Genomic DNA, 17417 nt, shown 5'->3' with positions numbered 1-17417 from the left:
ATAGCAGCAGTGACCCAGTCATTCATGGACTTATTATTATTATTATTATTATTATCTTATATTTATATGGCTCCACAAGGGTTCCGCAGCACCCAATTACAGAGTACATATGCACATAATCAAAACAGGAAAACAGTGACTTACAGTTGAAGACAATATAGGACAAGTACAGGGTAACTAAACATAGCTACATCAGCAGGTGACACTGAGACAAGTATCAAGGTGGCCAAAAACTGCAGGATTTGGGCAGTTGAGGATTTTTAAAGTAAGAAAAGGATAAGCACATGAGGGAAGAGGGCCCTACTCGTGAGAGCTTACATTCTAAAGGGGTGACAGACAGGGGCAGACAGACAGGGGTGACACAGATAGGGTAGAGCGAGCGTGGGACAGAGGGTTAGGATGAGATTTGGCTGGGTTTGGTAAAGAAGTAAGTCCTTAAGAGTCCGTTTGAAGTTCTGTAGAGAGGTGGAGAGTCTGAGGGGGAGAGGTAAAGAATTCCAGAGAAAGGGAGCAGCACGTGAGAAATCTTGGAGATAGGAGTGAGGGAAGTAATCAGAAGACAGGAGAGTCGGCGTGCATTAGCAGAGCGAAGAGGACGGGTGGGAGAGTAAAGGGAGATAAGGTCAGAGATGTAAATGGGAGAGGAGTGGGTGAGTGCTTTGTAAGTGAGTGTGAGAAGTTTGAATTAGATTCTGAAAGGGAAGGGAAGCCAGTGAAGGGCTTGTAGGAGAGGGGAGGTGGATGTAGTGCGTTTGGTGAGGAAGATAAGCCGGGCAGCAGCATTGAGGATAGATTGGAGTGGAGAGCGGTAATTGTCCGGGAGGCCAGTTAGGAGGAGATTACAGTAATCCAGTCTGGAAATAATCGGTGAGTGAATATGGTCTTAGTGGCATCCTGGGTGAGAAAAGGTCTGATCCTGGAAATGTTTTTGAGATGAAAATGACAGGTTTGTGAGAGGTGCTGAATGTGTGGTTTGAAAGAAAGGGAGTAGTCAAGGATTACGCAAAGACAGCGTACTTGGGGGCTAGAGGAGATAGTCGTGCCATCAATGGATAATGAGATTGTGGGAGGTGAGGTTGTGCAGGAGGGTGGGATGATGATCAGCTCAGTCTTATGCTGGGCATACACTATACAATTATCTAGCAGATAATCTGTGGTTGGAATGAAAACCTGGGAATGGATGAGAGCAACTGACAATCGACCATTTGCTACCAAACACTGGAAACTGGACAAAACCTGTCGTTTATACAAATTAGTTAAATCACGGACAGGTTTTGTTCATTTTCCAGTGTTTGGTAGCAAATGGTCGATTGTCAGTTGCCCTCATCCATTACCAGGTGTTCAATCAAACTACAGATTATTTGCCAGATAATTGTATAGTGTATGCCTAGCTTTAGACATGTTGAGTTTAAGAAAGCGCTGGGACATCCAGGAAGAGATAGCAGAAAGACAGTTGGAGGTACGAGTGAGGAGAGCCGTGGAGAGATCAGGGGAGGAAAGGTAGATTTGAGTGTCATCAGCATAGAGGTGATATTGGAAGTTAAAAGAAGTAATGAGTTCACCTAAAGAGGACGTATAGAGAGAGAAAAGGAGAGGACCAAGAACAGAGCCTTGGGGGTCACCAACAGTTAGTGTAACTGTGGGGAGCTAGCGTTATAAGAGGAGACAGAGAAGGAACGATCAGAGAGGTAGGAGGACAGCCAGGAGAGGGCAGTATAATGAAGACCAAGAGAGTGAAGGATTTGCAGAAGGAGAGGGTGGTCCACAGTGTCAAAAGCAGCAGAGAGTAGTGACCCTTAGATTTGGCTGCATGGAGGTCATTGCAGACTTTTGTGAGGGCAGTTTCAATGGAGTGGAGAGAACGGAAGCCAGAATGGAATGGGTCAAGCAGTGAGTGAGAGGAAAGAAAGGCAGTGAGGCGTTTATAGACAATACGCTCAAGAAGTTTGGCAGCATGGGGAGAGTGACTCCAGCTTCTCGTGTTCCTACCTTAGTTTTACAGTATGTCTCATAAGTGCATGGTAAGGACAATAGCAAGTTACTCTGCTGTAACTTTTGGAACTTTTTTTTGTTGGTTTCGTAGGACCGAAAGTTGCCAGAAATGACCAGATATAAGTTTTATTGTTCTAAAGAGGTTTTACACATCATTGTTGTTTGGGATTTTTTCCTATTGTGTTTATACTTTGAGTAGGTGAAGTTGGATCTATATTGAGGCTTGGGATATGTTATAGTTAGTTTATTTGTAGAACAAGCTCAGCTAACAAGGACATCTAATACACCATTTACAAAACATTCTTAAAAGTAGAGTATTTGAAAATATCATTGCCAGCAGTGCGCACACAGCACCACCAGGTGGCGATGTCACATCTTACAATCTCTTTGTCTTCTTTTCCCTTCACCGCGGTATCCGTACTACAGTGAATCGTGATGATGCTGTTTTATATATTGTCCTGTAAATATACCTGCTCCAATGCAGTAGAGTGCTCCACGGTTCGCTGTTCAAGGTTATGTTTCATTTACATTTGAGTAGAATAATAATAATACATTTTTATACAACACAACATTTGGCTGGTTTGCTGTCATAACACAACTGAAACATAGGGACTGGCAGTCAGAGCCGTACCTAGACTTTTTGGTGCCCTGTGCCAGAGAGAGAATTGGCGCCTGGTCAGGTATCCTGACGAAAGGTGCCAATAAAGTAGCACCTGAAACGTTGAATGAAGCTTGTGTAGCTGCTACAGTACTTTAAACCTGTGGAGTGCTGCCCCGTTTTGTCTTCCTCTCTGTATGTTTCTGATCGGATCGTGGGAAGGCACCCAGGTACTATTGTTGTTTACATGGAGTGCTGGTTAAAGTGGATTCATATATATATATATATATATATATATGTGTGTGTGTGTGTGTGTAAATATAAAAACCCCTCTTTCTGCACTGATTGAAAATAGAGTAATAGGGTAGGGATCACATTCAATAATTAGGGTCGGCTGCCTTATAACACTAGGTTCCCTGTTATGAGGAACCAAAAAACAAATATGTAGTATTAGTGTAATTGGCGCCTTGGGATTGTTATAAAACCCCTATTTTTGTGACAGAATGACCTAATGTCAAATAAAATCATGTTTAGGAATGCAAACAATATGTTCCAATACGCAAAATGTATTAAAATGTATAAAAGATCATCTGATACTGTATTGATATAACTGTCCATAAAACATTTCAACCACCACTAACATCCAGTGGTGGTCCACATAAGAGCAGATGTACAAATATTTATTTTGCAAACGCCTCCTTCAAGGATTGTAAGTTGGAGGTCAGATCACAACAAATTCGATAACACAGCGCGTTTCGTCTCTCACAGAGACTTCATCAGGTATACATATTATTCGAGTAATTAGCCTCAAACAATCAATGGATTAATTTGCTCTGGGATATTAACATCGGTAAAAAGTGGATCATCCACTATAAGTACATAGCCAATAATGCCTGGCCAATCAGGAGCGATAAAAGTGTGGAAATTATGGAATCAAAAAACCCACTGGAGATTCATATAATTCACACCCTGATCAATCTTAAAAATCGGCATGTGATACTGAAAGAATCAAAATCAGTAGTAGCACTCAATGGTTTTGTACCTTATATTGTGATGGCAATCACAATATAAGGCAGTGCAATGACCCCACTCCAGTATATGTGATACTGGGACACATAGCACAGCACACTATTGGTACAAAACCCCTGCCTGACTCCTAAAGCTAACCCCCCTTCCTACCTGGCCCTAAACCTAACATTGCGACCATACTTACGGTTGGGATTCCGGCGTTGGTGTCCTGACCCAATCGGAGTTCCAACATTAGGATTTTGAAGGGTGGCGGCAGTGCTTAAAGTGGTCCTGGAGAGGTGGGGGAACTCACCTCCCCCAAGACCCCGTGCGCCGAAGATGCGCGCGGCGCAGAAATGGGTGTGACCTTACAAGGAAGGGGCGTGTCCACACAAAAGTTGCAGTTGGAAAAAAGCGCAGGAGGTGAGTACCCGGGTGGCATGGGTGTTGCCTGGGGTGCACTGTGACTCACAGTGCACCCCAGGCAACCCCCATGCCACCCGGGTACTCACCTCCTGCGCTTTTTTCCAACTGCAACTTTTGTGTGGCCACGCCCCTTCCTTGTAAGGTCACACCCATTTCTGACACATGAAACATTATAAACATTAAAGTATTCACAGTCAATGGCAGGTGCACTCATACCTTTTTCAGAGGCACTGCCCTAATAGACTGAAGCTGCAGGACACGGACCCCATCCCTGATTAGCAGCTACTAGGTGGTCACCTCCGATAAGCAGCAGCTCCTGCTGGAAAACTGTGCCACCATGTAATACATTAGTAATCCCACGACTTGGCTTACCCTGGCAGGAGAGAGGTGGAGGTGGGACCCCATAGGAGATGCGGTGTTAGTAGCGGCTGGGGGAGGAGATGCGGTGTGACTGAGTGACGGCTGGGGGTGAGATGTGATGTGAGAGGACCGGGCAGGGCTGCTATTGGAGAAAGCGAGGCTGCACTTTGATTGTGCGCCATTCACGGCTCCCAGACCGCCAGCTAATGAGAAGCTGACACTTGGCAGCTTCTCATTGGCTGCGGTCCGCGAGCCATGATTGGCTCACGCCCGATTTTAAAAATGCCGCCCCTTCTTTTGATTGGTGAAGCAGCCGGTCCGCGAGCCAGGATTGGCTGGCGGCCGCTGCCACCTTTACAATGCAGTGGGGACCAGATGCTGTGGCCGGACGGAGGCGGAACTGGTTCCGCCTGCAATTAGAGGTGACGGAACGCAGTTCCGCCCCGTTCCGGCCCACTTTAACCACTGGGTGGCGGTATTCCCTGGCGGGATTCTGACAGCTAGGATCTCGACAGCCCGCATCTTGACCGCATCCTGTGACCATGACCTACCGCCTCTCCTGACCTTTCTGTATCTGTTACGTGTATGATTCATGGCTCTACAATCTATAACCCCAACTTACAACACTAGGCAATACTGGCGTCACTGAGGGATTTTATAAACAGGATGGGCTGCTATGAGATTAATGTATTTGAATGTGTGAGGAATGTAGAGGTAAGCTGGCAGTATAAAGAGGAAGCACTGTGCATTGGGTGTTGACACCGCTGTTCTCCTTATCACATCCCACTACTTGCATTGCCTCCATTGTGTGTGCATTGTGTTATGTATATATTATGTATACTGATATATACATATATATATATACACAATTATGTGTGGCCTGTACTTGCAATCTGGAATAGTATTTTTGTAGCTAAAGAATTGTTATAAAGTCACAGATTAAGCATAACGATGCATGTTGCAGGTCACTCATATCCAACCTGCCTTGCCCAGCATTAGGCACATTTACATAAGTAATTCAATTATAACAGTTTAGATGTTTGCAGATGCCAAAAATGTATAGAAATCTGTAGCAAATTTCAATTTACACATTATATTCTCATAGCTAATGCAGGTTTGCAGTTGCTAGTCATGTACTGTAGGTGATCTTTGTGGAAAGCCATGAAAGGAATACGGTCAATAGGTCAACTATTGGTCGACATGGTCACTAGGTCGACATGGAAAAAGGTTGACATGAGATTTTCATTATTTTTTTTTTCATTTTCTGAACTGTTTCATACTTTACGATCCACGTGGACTACGATTGGGAATAGTAACCTGCACTAATTGGGGTTCTCCGTCACTTTCCGAAGAAAACGACCCCAAAAAAAGTAAAAAAAAAAAACCTCATGTCAACCTTTTTCCACGTCGACCTAATGACTGTGTCGACCAATAGTGGTCGACCTAATGACTGTCGACCGAAGTGTGGTCGACCCTATGACCCATATCCCCATGAAATGACTTATTCCATTCCATAGCAGGAGTATTTAGGGGGTAATTCAGATCTGTGCATTTTCACACAGCGGGAGATCAGATCTGAACTGCGCATGTGTATGCACCGCAATGCACCGGCATGTCGCACAACAGCGACAGGCATTGGCGCCTAGCGACGGGATGCTGAAAGAAATCTGAACGCACGAGCGAACGCAAGGTGATTGACATGAAGAGTCCGTTTGTGGGTGGCAACTGACCGTTTTCCAGGAGTGTCCGGAAAAACGCAGGCGTGCTCAGGCATTTTCAGTGAGGCTGTCTGACGTTCCGCTCCGGCCCTGATCTCCAGGATTCCATTGCACACGAAGAGTAAGTCTTGGGCTGCACAGAGACTGTGGGGGTCATTCCGAGTTGTTCGCTGCGTAGCGATCAGTGGAAAAAATGGCTAATCTGCGCATGTATGGGTACAAAGTCCATTGTGCTTTTGCACTGGTTCTAGCGACGATTCCAATCGCACAGCCGAATGCAAGGAGATTGACAGAAAGAGGGCATTTATGGGTGTCAACTGACCGTTTTCTGGGAGAGTTTGGAAAAATGCAGGCGTGGCCGGGCTTTTACTGGGCGGGTTTCTGACGTTATTACCGTGTCACTCGTCGCAGCAATCATCGCACAGGAGAAGTAACTGCAGGGCTGGTCTTGTTTTGCACAAAATGTTTTTGCAGGCGCTCTGCTGCACAGGCGTTCGCACTCCTGCAAAGCGAATATACACTCGCCCTGTGGGCGGCGACTATGCGTTTGCACGGCTGCTAAAAACTGCTAGTGAGCGATCAACTCGGAATGACCCCCTGTACACATTGATTTTTGTGCAGCTCTACAAAAGAAGCGATCGCACACTTGCACAGCAATTTTCCCCTCCCCCTGTAGGCAGCGACTCGCATCTGAATTACCCCCTTAATGCTGAGGTGAGGTCTGTGGACACAGTAGTTGCATCCTTAAGAGGGGGCGATGTGTAAATCAGTAAGACAAAGGAGCCGATGAAAGATTGTACCTGCATGATAACGGGAAATAAATGTCTCTTGACAGTGAGATCTGAAAATAGAGGAGCTGACTTCTCACTGTCTGTCTTCAATTTCAGTGTGATGTCATTTGTTCCTTGAACTGTGATTAGCGTGAACATCACTCACATGATAACAGTTATAGCAGTACTTGTAATGGTTAAATATCTGAGTAGAACCATGTGACTGTGAAGGCCATACTCCTTGTTTTGTTTTGCTGTGTGAGATTGGATATCGGCTATACAGGACCTTCCCGCCAGGATAATGTAACGTAGTATCTCTTCAAAATAATACAACTTCTCTGCAGGATTACCAAGCTGGAAATTACCAAATCCTATACATGCTGTTTTTATCTTCTACATATACTTCAGACGTCCATGATTTATGCACCAAAATAAATGCCATGTGTTCGTAGGTCTCTGACATTCCCTATGAATCCTGGTATTTTGTGTTCCTACAGCCCTTACATATTAAGGATGAAACAAATCTGTGTGTTGACAGGCTGCGTGGTAATACATCACATCTCAGACCTGGAACTGGTATTGTTTAAAGATGCAACAACGAGAATTCCAATGTCTAAGCTTTGTATTCACTTCCCGACCCTTCCCCTTCTCCTCTAATGGTGACAGATTGCAATAGAAAATGTGTCTTACTGCACACATAAAGGCATGGAAGCAGGCTTGAGTTTGTGGGAAGCCCATAGCCCCAGCCTTATTCTGCAGGATTGTAAGGTGGTAATCTGTTGCTTCTTTCTTCACTGTACCTATTGATTTATTTATGTTATTATTAACACACTACCCTGGTGTGGTGCAAGGGTTGTTGGGGAAAAACAGGACTCTCAATCACTTTAAATCGAGGTTCTGAGCCATACTGTACTGTAAAAGACACAACTACTTCATAACATGCTTGTCTGCTTTTTAGTAATAATTTGATATCTAATTCTAGAAATCTGTTAGAGTTATAAAGATGCTTTACTTTGTTTTTTAGCATTCAGAATGATTCCTTACCCACTGGAAAAAGGGCACCTTTTCTATCCATATCCCATCTGTACAGAAACGGCAGACAGAGAATTACTTCCATGTGAGTACACACTTCTCTTGAGTAAAGTGGCACAATCGTAGTATAAAAGAAATAAAGATTAATGACTGTAACCAACATTCCACATATCCAATGTGTATACGAGGGGTGTGCAATAAGTTTCCGAATGTGCAGTGCGTAGGTAGAGTAGACCTAATCTGTATGGTTGTGAACTGTAATCTCTGACTTAAATTCTTGTGAAATGTCAAGACACAGATCTGTATATATGCAGCACTGCACACTCAATCAACATGTTCACTTCCTCCACAAACTCATTATGGAGCTCAACAGAGGCCACTGGAGAACCATGATCTGCTACAACTACAAGAGAGGTCTGCGACAGCAGGAAAGTTTTAACAGACTGCATGCTGCTTTTGTGGAGGAAGCGTTATACCGAACCACTGTGTTTGACTGGTTTGAAGAATTTTGGTGCAGGAAATGGCTCCTGGAAGATGAGTGCTGTGACCAACCTGTGTCTGCCATCGCCGAAGACAACGGTGCGGGCCATAGTTGAGGTGTACGCCAGGATGGCCCAGTTAGAGAAGGTGATCGGCATCTCATCGGGATCCATTCACTTGATACGCCTTCAAAAAATTGTCCATAGCATAGTTTCTGCACACTGGGTGCCCTATCAGCTGACTCGAGAGCAAAAGGAGGCTTGGGTGACTTAGTGTTGCAATATGCTGGCCAGGTTTTATAGCTTTTGCTCAAACAGTAGGGCAGATGTATTAACCTGGAGAAGGCATAAGGAAGTGATAAACCAGTGATAAATGCAAGGTGATAAAGGCACCAGCCAATCAGCTCCAATGTGTAAATTAACAGTTAGGAGCTGATTGGCTGGTGCACTTATCACTGGTTTATCACTTCCTTATGCCTTCTCCAGGTTAATACATCTGCCTCTCTGTCTGGGAGATCACCAGATGTGATGAATCCTGGATCTACAGTTTTGACACAGAGGCGAAACCATAGTAGGCCCAGTGGAACACAGTTGTAGGTGCGCAACCACACGCAGCGTGGCTAAGCAGATGTTTACTGTTTTTGTGGCCAAGACTGATCATGTAGCTACTGTACCACTTTCACAGCAGCACATAGTCACTAGTGACTGGTACACCAACCAATGCCTGTCACAAGTGCTGGAAGCCATTCCTAGGTGCCACCCAAGAACCCTTGCTCGTGGAGCCCTTCTCCATCATGACAATGCACCTGCCCACAAGTCCAGGAAAGTGGTGAGTGCTTTGTCCCATCCAGGAGCTTGGTCATCCACTATACAGTCCAGACCTGGCCCCCTGCGATTTTTTCATGTTCCCACAAATAAAGCGCAAGATGCATGGGATTCAGTTAAGGCAATTCTGTTGTTGAAGAGGATGATTTATGTAGAAGAGTAACATAAATACAATTTTGAGGATGTTTGGTTACAAGATTGAAGTAATAGTTAAAATTTTATAACCAAACAAACATAAGATGTGCAGAAATGGCAGCGAGTGAAGTACAAAGCCAGCCAGGGACTGACCGGTGGATACTGTCTGCCTACTGCTGCCTCGAGCACAGTGCAGCCTGTACGCCTGCTGACTGTACATGCCGTCATCATCATCATCATCATCATCATCATCCTGCGTCTCTAAACACAAAAAACTGTACTGAGTATATATAAAAAAAAATCAAATTAAATAATGAATGTTTGGCTTGTTTAGTTTGAATAACATCACAAATTCAACTTCAGGAACGAGCAGCTTTTTTATTCATTTTTTTCATGTATTTTGGCACTTAGCTTGTATCATTTTTATATATCTATACTTATACATTATATATTCCATTATTAGCGCCGTGGAGACTTTTCTTTAGTTTGCAACATCCTGCATCTCTGCCTGTGACTGTAGACAGGGGGATTATGTAACATGCAGGGGGTGGGAGCAAGTTGCTGTGCATGGGAGAGGAATTGTGTGACATACTGTAACAGTGTCATTAACATGCTGGGAAAAGAGGCATGTTTAATATTATACTAGCGACAACGTTATAATAGTTTCAGCAGTATGTTACCAATGAGGCTGCAACATATGCAGTGCTGACATAGTAATTGTCTACATGACCGCTGCATACTGCAGGTTAGATGTGTGGCCAGCTTAACTTTAACAAAACAAAGACAACAGATCAAAAAACATAGGGGTCAATTCAATTCATTGCGGATTAAATAGTGCTGGGAGGGGGAGCTCCCGGAGCCATTCAATTCAGCACAATGCTGTCCCCGACTAGAGAATATCTTCTCGCACCCCTCCAGGGCTGCCAGCAGATATCCAACAAAACTAGGTCCACAATGCATCTTTGTGACCTAGCACCGAAGAATGCCCGTTCTCATGACTAAACACCATGTTTAGTTTGGGAGTACAGGTATTCTCCAACTTAGTATCACGCTGAATTGAATAGCTCTGTAAGCTCCCTCTCACCGCTATTCAAACCGCGATGAATTGAATTGACACCTTAGATGCTGTGTTGGAGCTTGTTTTAGTGCCTTAAACCTGAACATGTGCAATCACTGCCAATGCTCATTTTATACAAAGATAACTTGATAAGGAATTTGTAAACTAATTAGTACAGCAACTCTGCTCCCACTATATGGCCAGTGTGCTTTTTTGTTCATATGTTCACACTTAATAATTTGTAATGATTTGCTGTGTGTACAGATATAGCAAGAAACATGTCCGTCTTCTACTATTGCGTGAACTCTAGAGGCACAGGAAAAATCAGCCAGCCTCTGGACCCTGCACTTTTTGGTATGGTTACCATCACACTAACTGCTTCCTCTCTTGTAGCATTCCATGAAGTTTCAGTATATCCAAAGAAAGAGCTTCCTTTCTTCATCCTCTTCACAGCCGGTTTGTGCTCCTTCACAGCCATGCTGGCTCTCCTCACACACCAGTTTCCAGAGCTCATGGGAGTGTTTGCGAAAGCTGTGAGTATATATCTCCTTCATCGGAACATGTTCTAGTCTGACACTTACTGTGCCACGTACCAGTCATTTCATAATATTTTTTAAAATAAGAGATTATTTATTCCCTGCAATGTTTATTTATTGCAGGAATAGCTATAGTTAGATACTGGGGGATATTCTATAAATTGGAATATATAATTATGCAAAAGAGATGTAATAAGTATGCAGAGAATAAAACACCTTATTTGTAAACCTACCTTAAGTACAGCTTCTTCCCCCTTATTAGAGTAATCATCAGATCATTATCTCTAGTGAAGGCAGCACAGGGGAGTGTACAATGGGAAGCTCTCCAGCCAATCATCAGCCCTAACCCCAGTATGTGATGTCAGGTTATATCTTTTTTTTTTTTTTTTTTTTGTATCTAACTGTCAATAATATTTATTGACGTTTTCAAAACATTGAGGAGGGGATACAGAAAAGAGTAGGGAAGGGGATGGATAGGGAGGAACTATGGGCAATACAATTGCTTAAGATGACATTGAGACCTGCAAAAATACATAGAAGAATGACACAACTATTTCGAGGATAGACCATCAGTGTGCAATGCGGATCAGAGGTTTGTTAAGGCTAAATGAGGAAATTGAACACAGTCAGACCCTTCTCCATCAATACCATACCACTTGAGCAATGGTTAGGATGCAGAGATGGGACACCTTGAGCCGCCTATATTCCATCTAAAGAGTTCTGACACATACTTTTGTGAATGAGAGTATAGGGCACATTTTTCCAGCACTGCACAATATATGCCTTACTGAAATGTACGATCTGTCCAAGTAAATACGTGTTGCGTTTTGATGATATGCTATCTGCACAGGCAGTTTAGAATCCAGGCTTGGGGGTATGCGACAAGGTGGTATTCTGAAGCTCCTGTAATTACTAATGTTCATTGGAAAGCACTGGTTCCCTATCACGTTGTGTTGTGTAATATGGAGAAAGCATTTTCCATTGAAAACATCATTCAGCGCAAAGGTGAATGCAGTTTAACTCCAAAAGTATGTATGATAAGATGAAGGGCGAAAAACACAGGTTTTTTTTTTAAAGTTTGCCGCAATTCCTATATATATATATATATATATATATATATATATATATATATAATATGCAGTTCCAAAAACCAAATTTTCTGGAGCTTGTACTCAATAGAGCTACAGATATCTATAGAAGTCCTCACAACACAAGTGATAGCTCTTATCGGAAGAGCTGTTCTTTGTGTAAATATTCACAATTAGTCATATGTGTGGCATAACTATTGCATGGAATATGTAGTAAAATAATACATCCCGTCCTGAAGCAAGCATTCTTACGTGTTTGTGTGAGTTGGACAGACGTGACGTACTTCCAGTATACTGCTGATACTGTACCTCAGACATTAGTGTTAGTAGTACTGTAGAAGCTAACCTACTTGTACGTAATATAATGTAATGATGTTTTATTCTCACAAGGGAGAATATTGTATCTTAAAAAATGCACATGCACAGACCTCTGTTATTTACATCATTACAATCCAGCTGGAACTTTCTTGCAGTAGTCCTACATGTCAATGAAGTACTGTACTATAGATGGGTGCAGCTTTATCTGCGACATTAATGATCTGACCTGTTGTCAAGCATGCTGATTTTGAGCGGGCAGGATGTAGTGGTCGGTATTGTGACCGGCGGTCACATAACTACATCCCACATCCGCATGTGCATTTTGGTGCACTTTTGCAGTGTGGAAATGCGTAGTGTCTTGTGCAAACAATGAACATACATTCAGGTGTATTTGAGCCTATAGGTGTCCTAACAGGAGCTTCAGAAAAAAAGGGGGCTGGTGTCACCCAGTTCTTGGCCTCATTAGAGTCGCTTCTAAGTACAGAAAAAATCATTTCCATCCATGTTGGCAGAATGACTGAATATACTAGAAGTTGAGTTTCTTGCGCACAGAGTAGGTGTATTATAAGCACTTGCTCTGGAGCCTGTCTCTGAATAGAATGCATGGCTGATGACTGGTGACCTGATGGTACATATGTTATGTTCTTTCTTTTACCTTCCGCAGTTCCTGAGCACTCTTTTTGCACCTTTAAACTTCGTAATGGAGAAAGTTGAAAGCATACTCCCTTCCAGTTTATGGCACCAACTCACACGGATTTGAGACTCTTGCAGCATCTCAAGATTAACACAACACCTTCGCTGCCAACAGCATGAATTCAAAAAGAACAGTTATCTAAAAATGAATAGACTGTCTTTTCTCATATACAAGCTGGTTCTGTTGTAAATGGGATAAACATCATGTTCTGGTCAATTATATTTTACCTTCGGGGACAAGAAAAAAACAAACAAAACAATTCTTTAAAATAAAGTTTTGTATATGGCAGCATTGTTTCCTCATGGTGGCTTTCGTGGTATGAAGTTACGCCTTCCATATTGAAACTCACTATAGAGTGAAAGTTGGTATCAGTCAACTGCATGTGACTTCACAGAAGCTAAGCCACATTTGCAAAACTCACTCACTGGGGCCGCCCATGCATCACATGACGGCCTTGCTAGCAGCACCGTACCAAAATAAATGGTCATTCATGAGGACTAATGCGTTTCTCTGTTATACTACTTTCTTTTTCTATCGCATATCAGACCACAGAGCCAGAAGTTTACTAAGCCTTTCCTGGGTTTTATGGCTTCTGTAAACTCCAGCTCATACATGCAAAGTATTGTCTGCTGATAGAGCATGTGTATAGGGCAGAGGTTCTCAAATGTGGTCCTCAAGGCACCCCAACAGTGCAGGTGTTAAGTTTATCCATGCTTGGCCACAGGTGACTTAATTAGCACCTCAGTCAATTTGATTTAACAATTTGAAACAAAAATTTGGCAGAGAGATAGAGGCGCTCCTGATAAGTGAAATGACCTGCTGCCTCTCCCTTACACCACTGGATTAATCCCAAAAATAATCCAAAGAGATTATCAATTATCTCGAAACGCGTTGGATGGGAAGAGGATTCTTGTCACTTGGATTGCCATCTGCACGACTGGGGAAAGGTACGACCGTCTAGATTCATTTTTTAAGTCCTATTGGTACCAGGCCTGGTGGATCTGTTTATTGATGGTCCTACAAGTTCCCCTGTCTGGCAGCTCTCCTTCCTTGTGGTCAACATTCCCTCCGTGTGTAAACCCTTTTTGTTTTTATCCAATAAATCCCTTTTTTACATACACGGGTGCCTTATAAGAACACGCCTTGGATAAAGATACCTTGATGTGCAGACGAAATACGCATCTTTCAGTGAGTACCGGTACGCAGCTCAGCATACAAAGATACCATGATGTGTTTATGTCACTATTCTTTATTGTAAGTTAGGTACGCCACCCATTTGCATGTAAAAGAAACCTTTATATGCTGTATACCTCGCTCACTTTGTGTAAGTGAGGTACGATCATCTTACCTGAAAACCTCACATATTTGTCATCACAAAACGCATATATATTTTTTTTATTTTTTGAGGATCTCCAACTCAAAAAAAATTTTATTTGTGTTTTCCATACCTCTACGTCGTATGACCTCACGGTTCCTGGAGGAAAGATATCTTCCCCTAAAGGTCCAGGAACTTACTGAGAAATCATTCAGATAAGTATTCATTTTGCTCATTTAAAACCATAATCTCCCAGCTGAACCATCAGCTTCATTCCCGTATCTCCCTTCCAGCGCCAACTCCCGACACCCACACATCTCTTTTTTTAATTTGATTTAACAATCTATGCTGAGCCTTAGATATACCTAAAACCTGGACCATTGGGGTGCCTTGAGGACTGTGTTTGAAAACCTCTGGTAGGGAAAACAAATCTTAATCCTAAGAATAATTTTATTCATAGAGCACTTTACTCCAGTAGGACTCAAGGCGCTTTAAAAAAAAGGACATTGCAGGTCATTCAGTCTCTTAATAACCCCAGAAAGATTTAATTAGACATTAGTACCAGTGTGTCCTTATAGACTATTACCACAATCACGTCAAACAGCACTTTCTCAGTGTATCAGGTCCTGTGCAACTCTGCTTGTGCCGAGATTCTTTATTGATCATTTGTGCATATTGGTCGCAATGCAATGCAACAAACTGCATCATGAGACTGCACAGATTCATTTAATATACAGTACGACACTTGCACTTGTACTCTGTGTGCGAATTAATCTGAATCTGTATATGTTGTGCTATGATGCTGTGGCTTTTTTTTTAACGACAATTTCCGTTGCGCATCATATGCGACTTTGTACATACTTAAACCTAATTCTTGTCCAGTTAAAGCTGCAGCCCAGTGTCTCTGGCACAGACTGAGTGGTGTTTTGCTGCATCTGAGGTACGAATAACAGGCCAATTTAAAGAAAAAAATCACTATGCTACAGCGCTCGCGCCATTGCGTCTCCAGGCCAAATGAAGGCACATATGCACCTTAAAATGATTAAGTGAAACATTATTTTGCCCTTTGCTGTGGGTTTTCATACAGCTGAAGTTTTCATCATGTTTTTCTTTTTAAATAGCCATTTTCCTTTTATGTATGCTATAAGGGAATGACTAGCATAGATGGTCATTTTTCACCTGTGCTTGCGATGATACAGTTCTTGTGTACACAAGTACAGATATGTCCTCTTACAACTTTGCTCCATGCGCTATAAGTCACGCTACACATAACTTGTGATGGCCGCTTGACTTGGTAGTGCCGAGTGTCTTTTCAAGCGAAAATGCTGCTTAGATGCACAGTAATGTAATAGGGTGCACAAGCAGCTTGTGCTGATTAAACTTAGAGATGAGCGGGTTCGGATTTACTCGGTTCTTAACGCGAGAATTAACGCAGGTTCATATTTTCTGGATTTTTCTGATCTTACTGGCTAACCAAAACACGTGACATACGAGAGCCAATAAGAAGATCCGGGTAAATCCGAGTAAAACCGAACCCGCTCATCTCTAATTAAAATGATATGAACAAACTAGAAAAGAAAAAAAAGACTCTTTGTGGGCGCACTCTTAGAACAGTCAAAAGACAACTGGAAGCATGTATAAATTAATACAAAATATTTTATGGATGAAATTTGTTTAAACATTTTTACATTTGATGTATCCTGGACAGACTAATAATTGAACAAACAATTCACATACAGTTTAAAAGAATGTTTAATATCTATGATCTCCCTCTGAAATAATGGTGGGAATTTTTTTATTTTTTATCATATGGACCGTATATTACAAAAATGATGAATCAAGACCCACAATGGGTCAATCTCATAGGAGTACACGGATATGCTTACGAGTTACCTAAAGGGAATAGCTGTTTCTAAACAAGAAATAATTGGCTAGATCACTTTATACACCGAAATGGAAATGATGTTGAAGTGCTAATTTGCTGTCAGGAGATACTTGAAAAGTGGAGGTAAGTGGGTGAATCTGCTGTCAGTGTTAGGCACGGAGTATAATACTCGATCCAGTTGCCTACTAAACTGGGTTTTCCTAGGAGGTCTCCCATCCAAGTACTGACCAAGCCCAGCACTGCTTAGCTTCCAAGATCGGACGGTGTCGAGCGTTTACAGTGTGGTATACCACTATCCCTCACTCCATGATCACTGATGAGAGTTCACCTATTAGATATGAAAAGGGTTAAGAGAAAAGTGTGAAAATTGTATAAATGGATCTGCTGCCAGCGTTAGGCAAAGGTAAGTATAATGAATATACCCAAATTCCACTGTGTACCAATGAATTGCTGGTGAGAGTCTGAAAATGTAATAAAAATTATAGGCAATAGTGACTCCAGTGTCATGAATTAATTGTGTTGAGAAAATTCGGTTACTCTCTTATGTCTGAATAATTATTCTATGTAGCTGTGATTCACAGAATTGCATAAATAAAAATGATCAGAAATATGTAGGAATCTACAGAAAAAAATGGTATAACAGGACAACAATTTGTACCCTTATAGAGGACTGAAAACTGTAACAGTGGTAGAAGATACTGTATCAAAAATGTATAAATCTACAATGTTTCACAGTTCTCAGAGATACGAGAAAACAAGGGTATCCAAATTGTTATATTGGTAACAATGAAAGAGGCTTATGATAACTACCAAATGACACTCCACAGTTATTTTTGAAATAATAAAACAGCAAGAAATAAAGAAAGTGTTGTCTCACAAATGAGTATATATATATAAATCTGTGTGAGACAGTGATATTAATTTGTAATATCAATATGAGAATCCCGGTGTATTAGAGCAACGTGTTAACTGCAGCCGTGTATGTGGGAATGGTCCTTATTGGAATCCCCCATGATATATTCTTTGATTGCTAACTTTGCATACAAATGGTAACCGGCTAGTCTGATAACTGCTGTCGGATCGCTAATTTTCTATCAATTTACCATCGGTTACCTAGGGAAAAGCTGTGATAGCAAGGACAGATTTCCCATGTCCACTTTAGGATTATGGCAAGCAGTTAA

The 17417-nt window shown here is 42.1% G+C and overlaps 1 protein-coding gene and 1 pseudogene across 9 annotated transcripts in view; one reads left to right on the top strand and one right to left on the bottom strand.

Moving 5' to 3' along the window:
- The window catches only part of ST7 (suppression of tumorigenicity 7), a 240173-nt gene extending 226636 nt beyond the window's left edge, over positions 1–13537 (top strand). For 8 of the 9 annotated variants that reach the window (XM_063927225.1, XM_063927224.1, XM_063927229.1 and 5 more), the window contains 3 exons: positions 7897–7989; positions 10794–10933; positions 13007–13537. In XM_063927225.1, the coding sequence (XP_063783295.1) occupies positions 7897–7989; positions 10794–10933; positions 13007–13102 (329 nt within the window). In that variant the 3' untranslated portion in view covers positions 13103–13537. Of the gene's footprint in view, positions 1–7896; positions 7990–10793; positions 10934–13006 lie in introns of those variants that run through there. The other variant, XM_063927231.1, reaches the window with a different exon arrangement.
- Positions 13538–16415: 2878 nt separating this feature from the next.
- LOC134937549 (5S ribosomal RNA) lies at positions 16416–16534 on the bottom strand (annotated as a pseudogene).
- Between the last annotated feature and the right edge of the window lie 883 nt (positions 16535–17417).

Source organism: Pseudophryne corroboree, chromosome 6 (assembly GCF_028390025.1).
Source record: "Pseudophryne corroboree isolate aPseCor3 chromosome 6, aPseCor3.hap2, whole genome shotgun sequence".
Classification (NCBI taxonomy): Eukaryota; Metazoa; Chordata; class Amphibia; order Anura; family Myobatrachidae; genus Pseudophryne; species Pseudophryne corroboree.
This window is presented reverse-complemented; position numbering and strand designations above follow the sequence as displayed.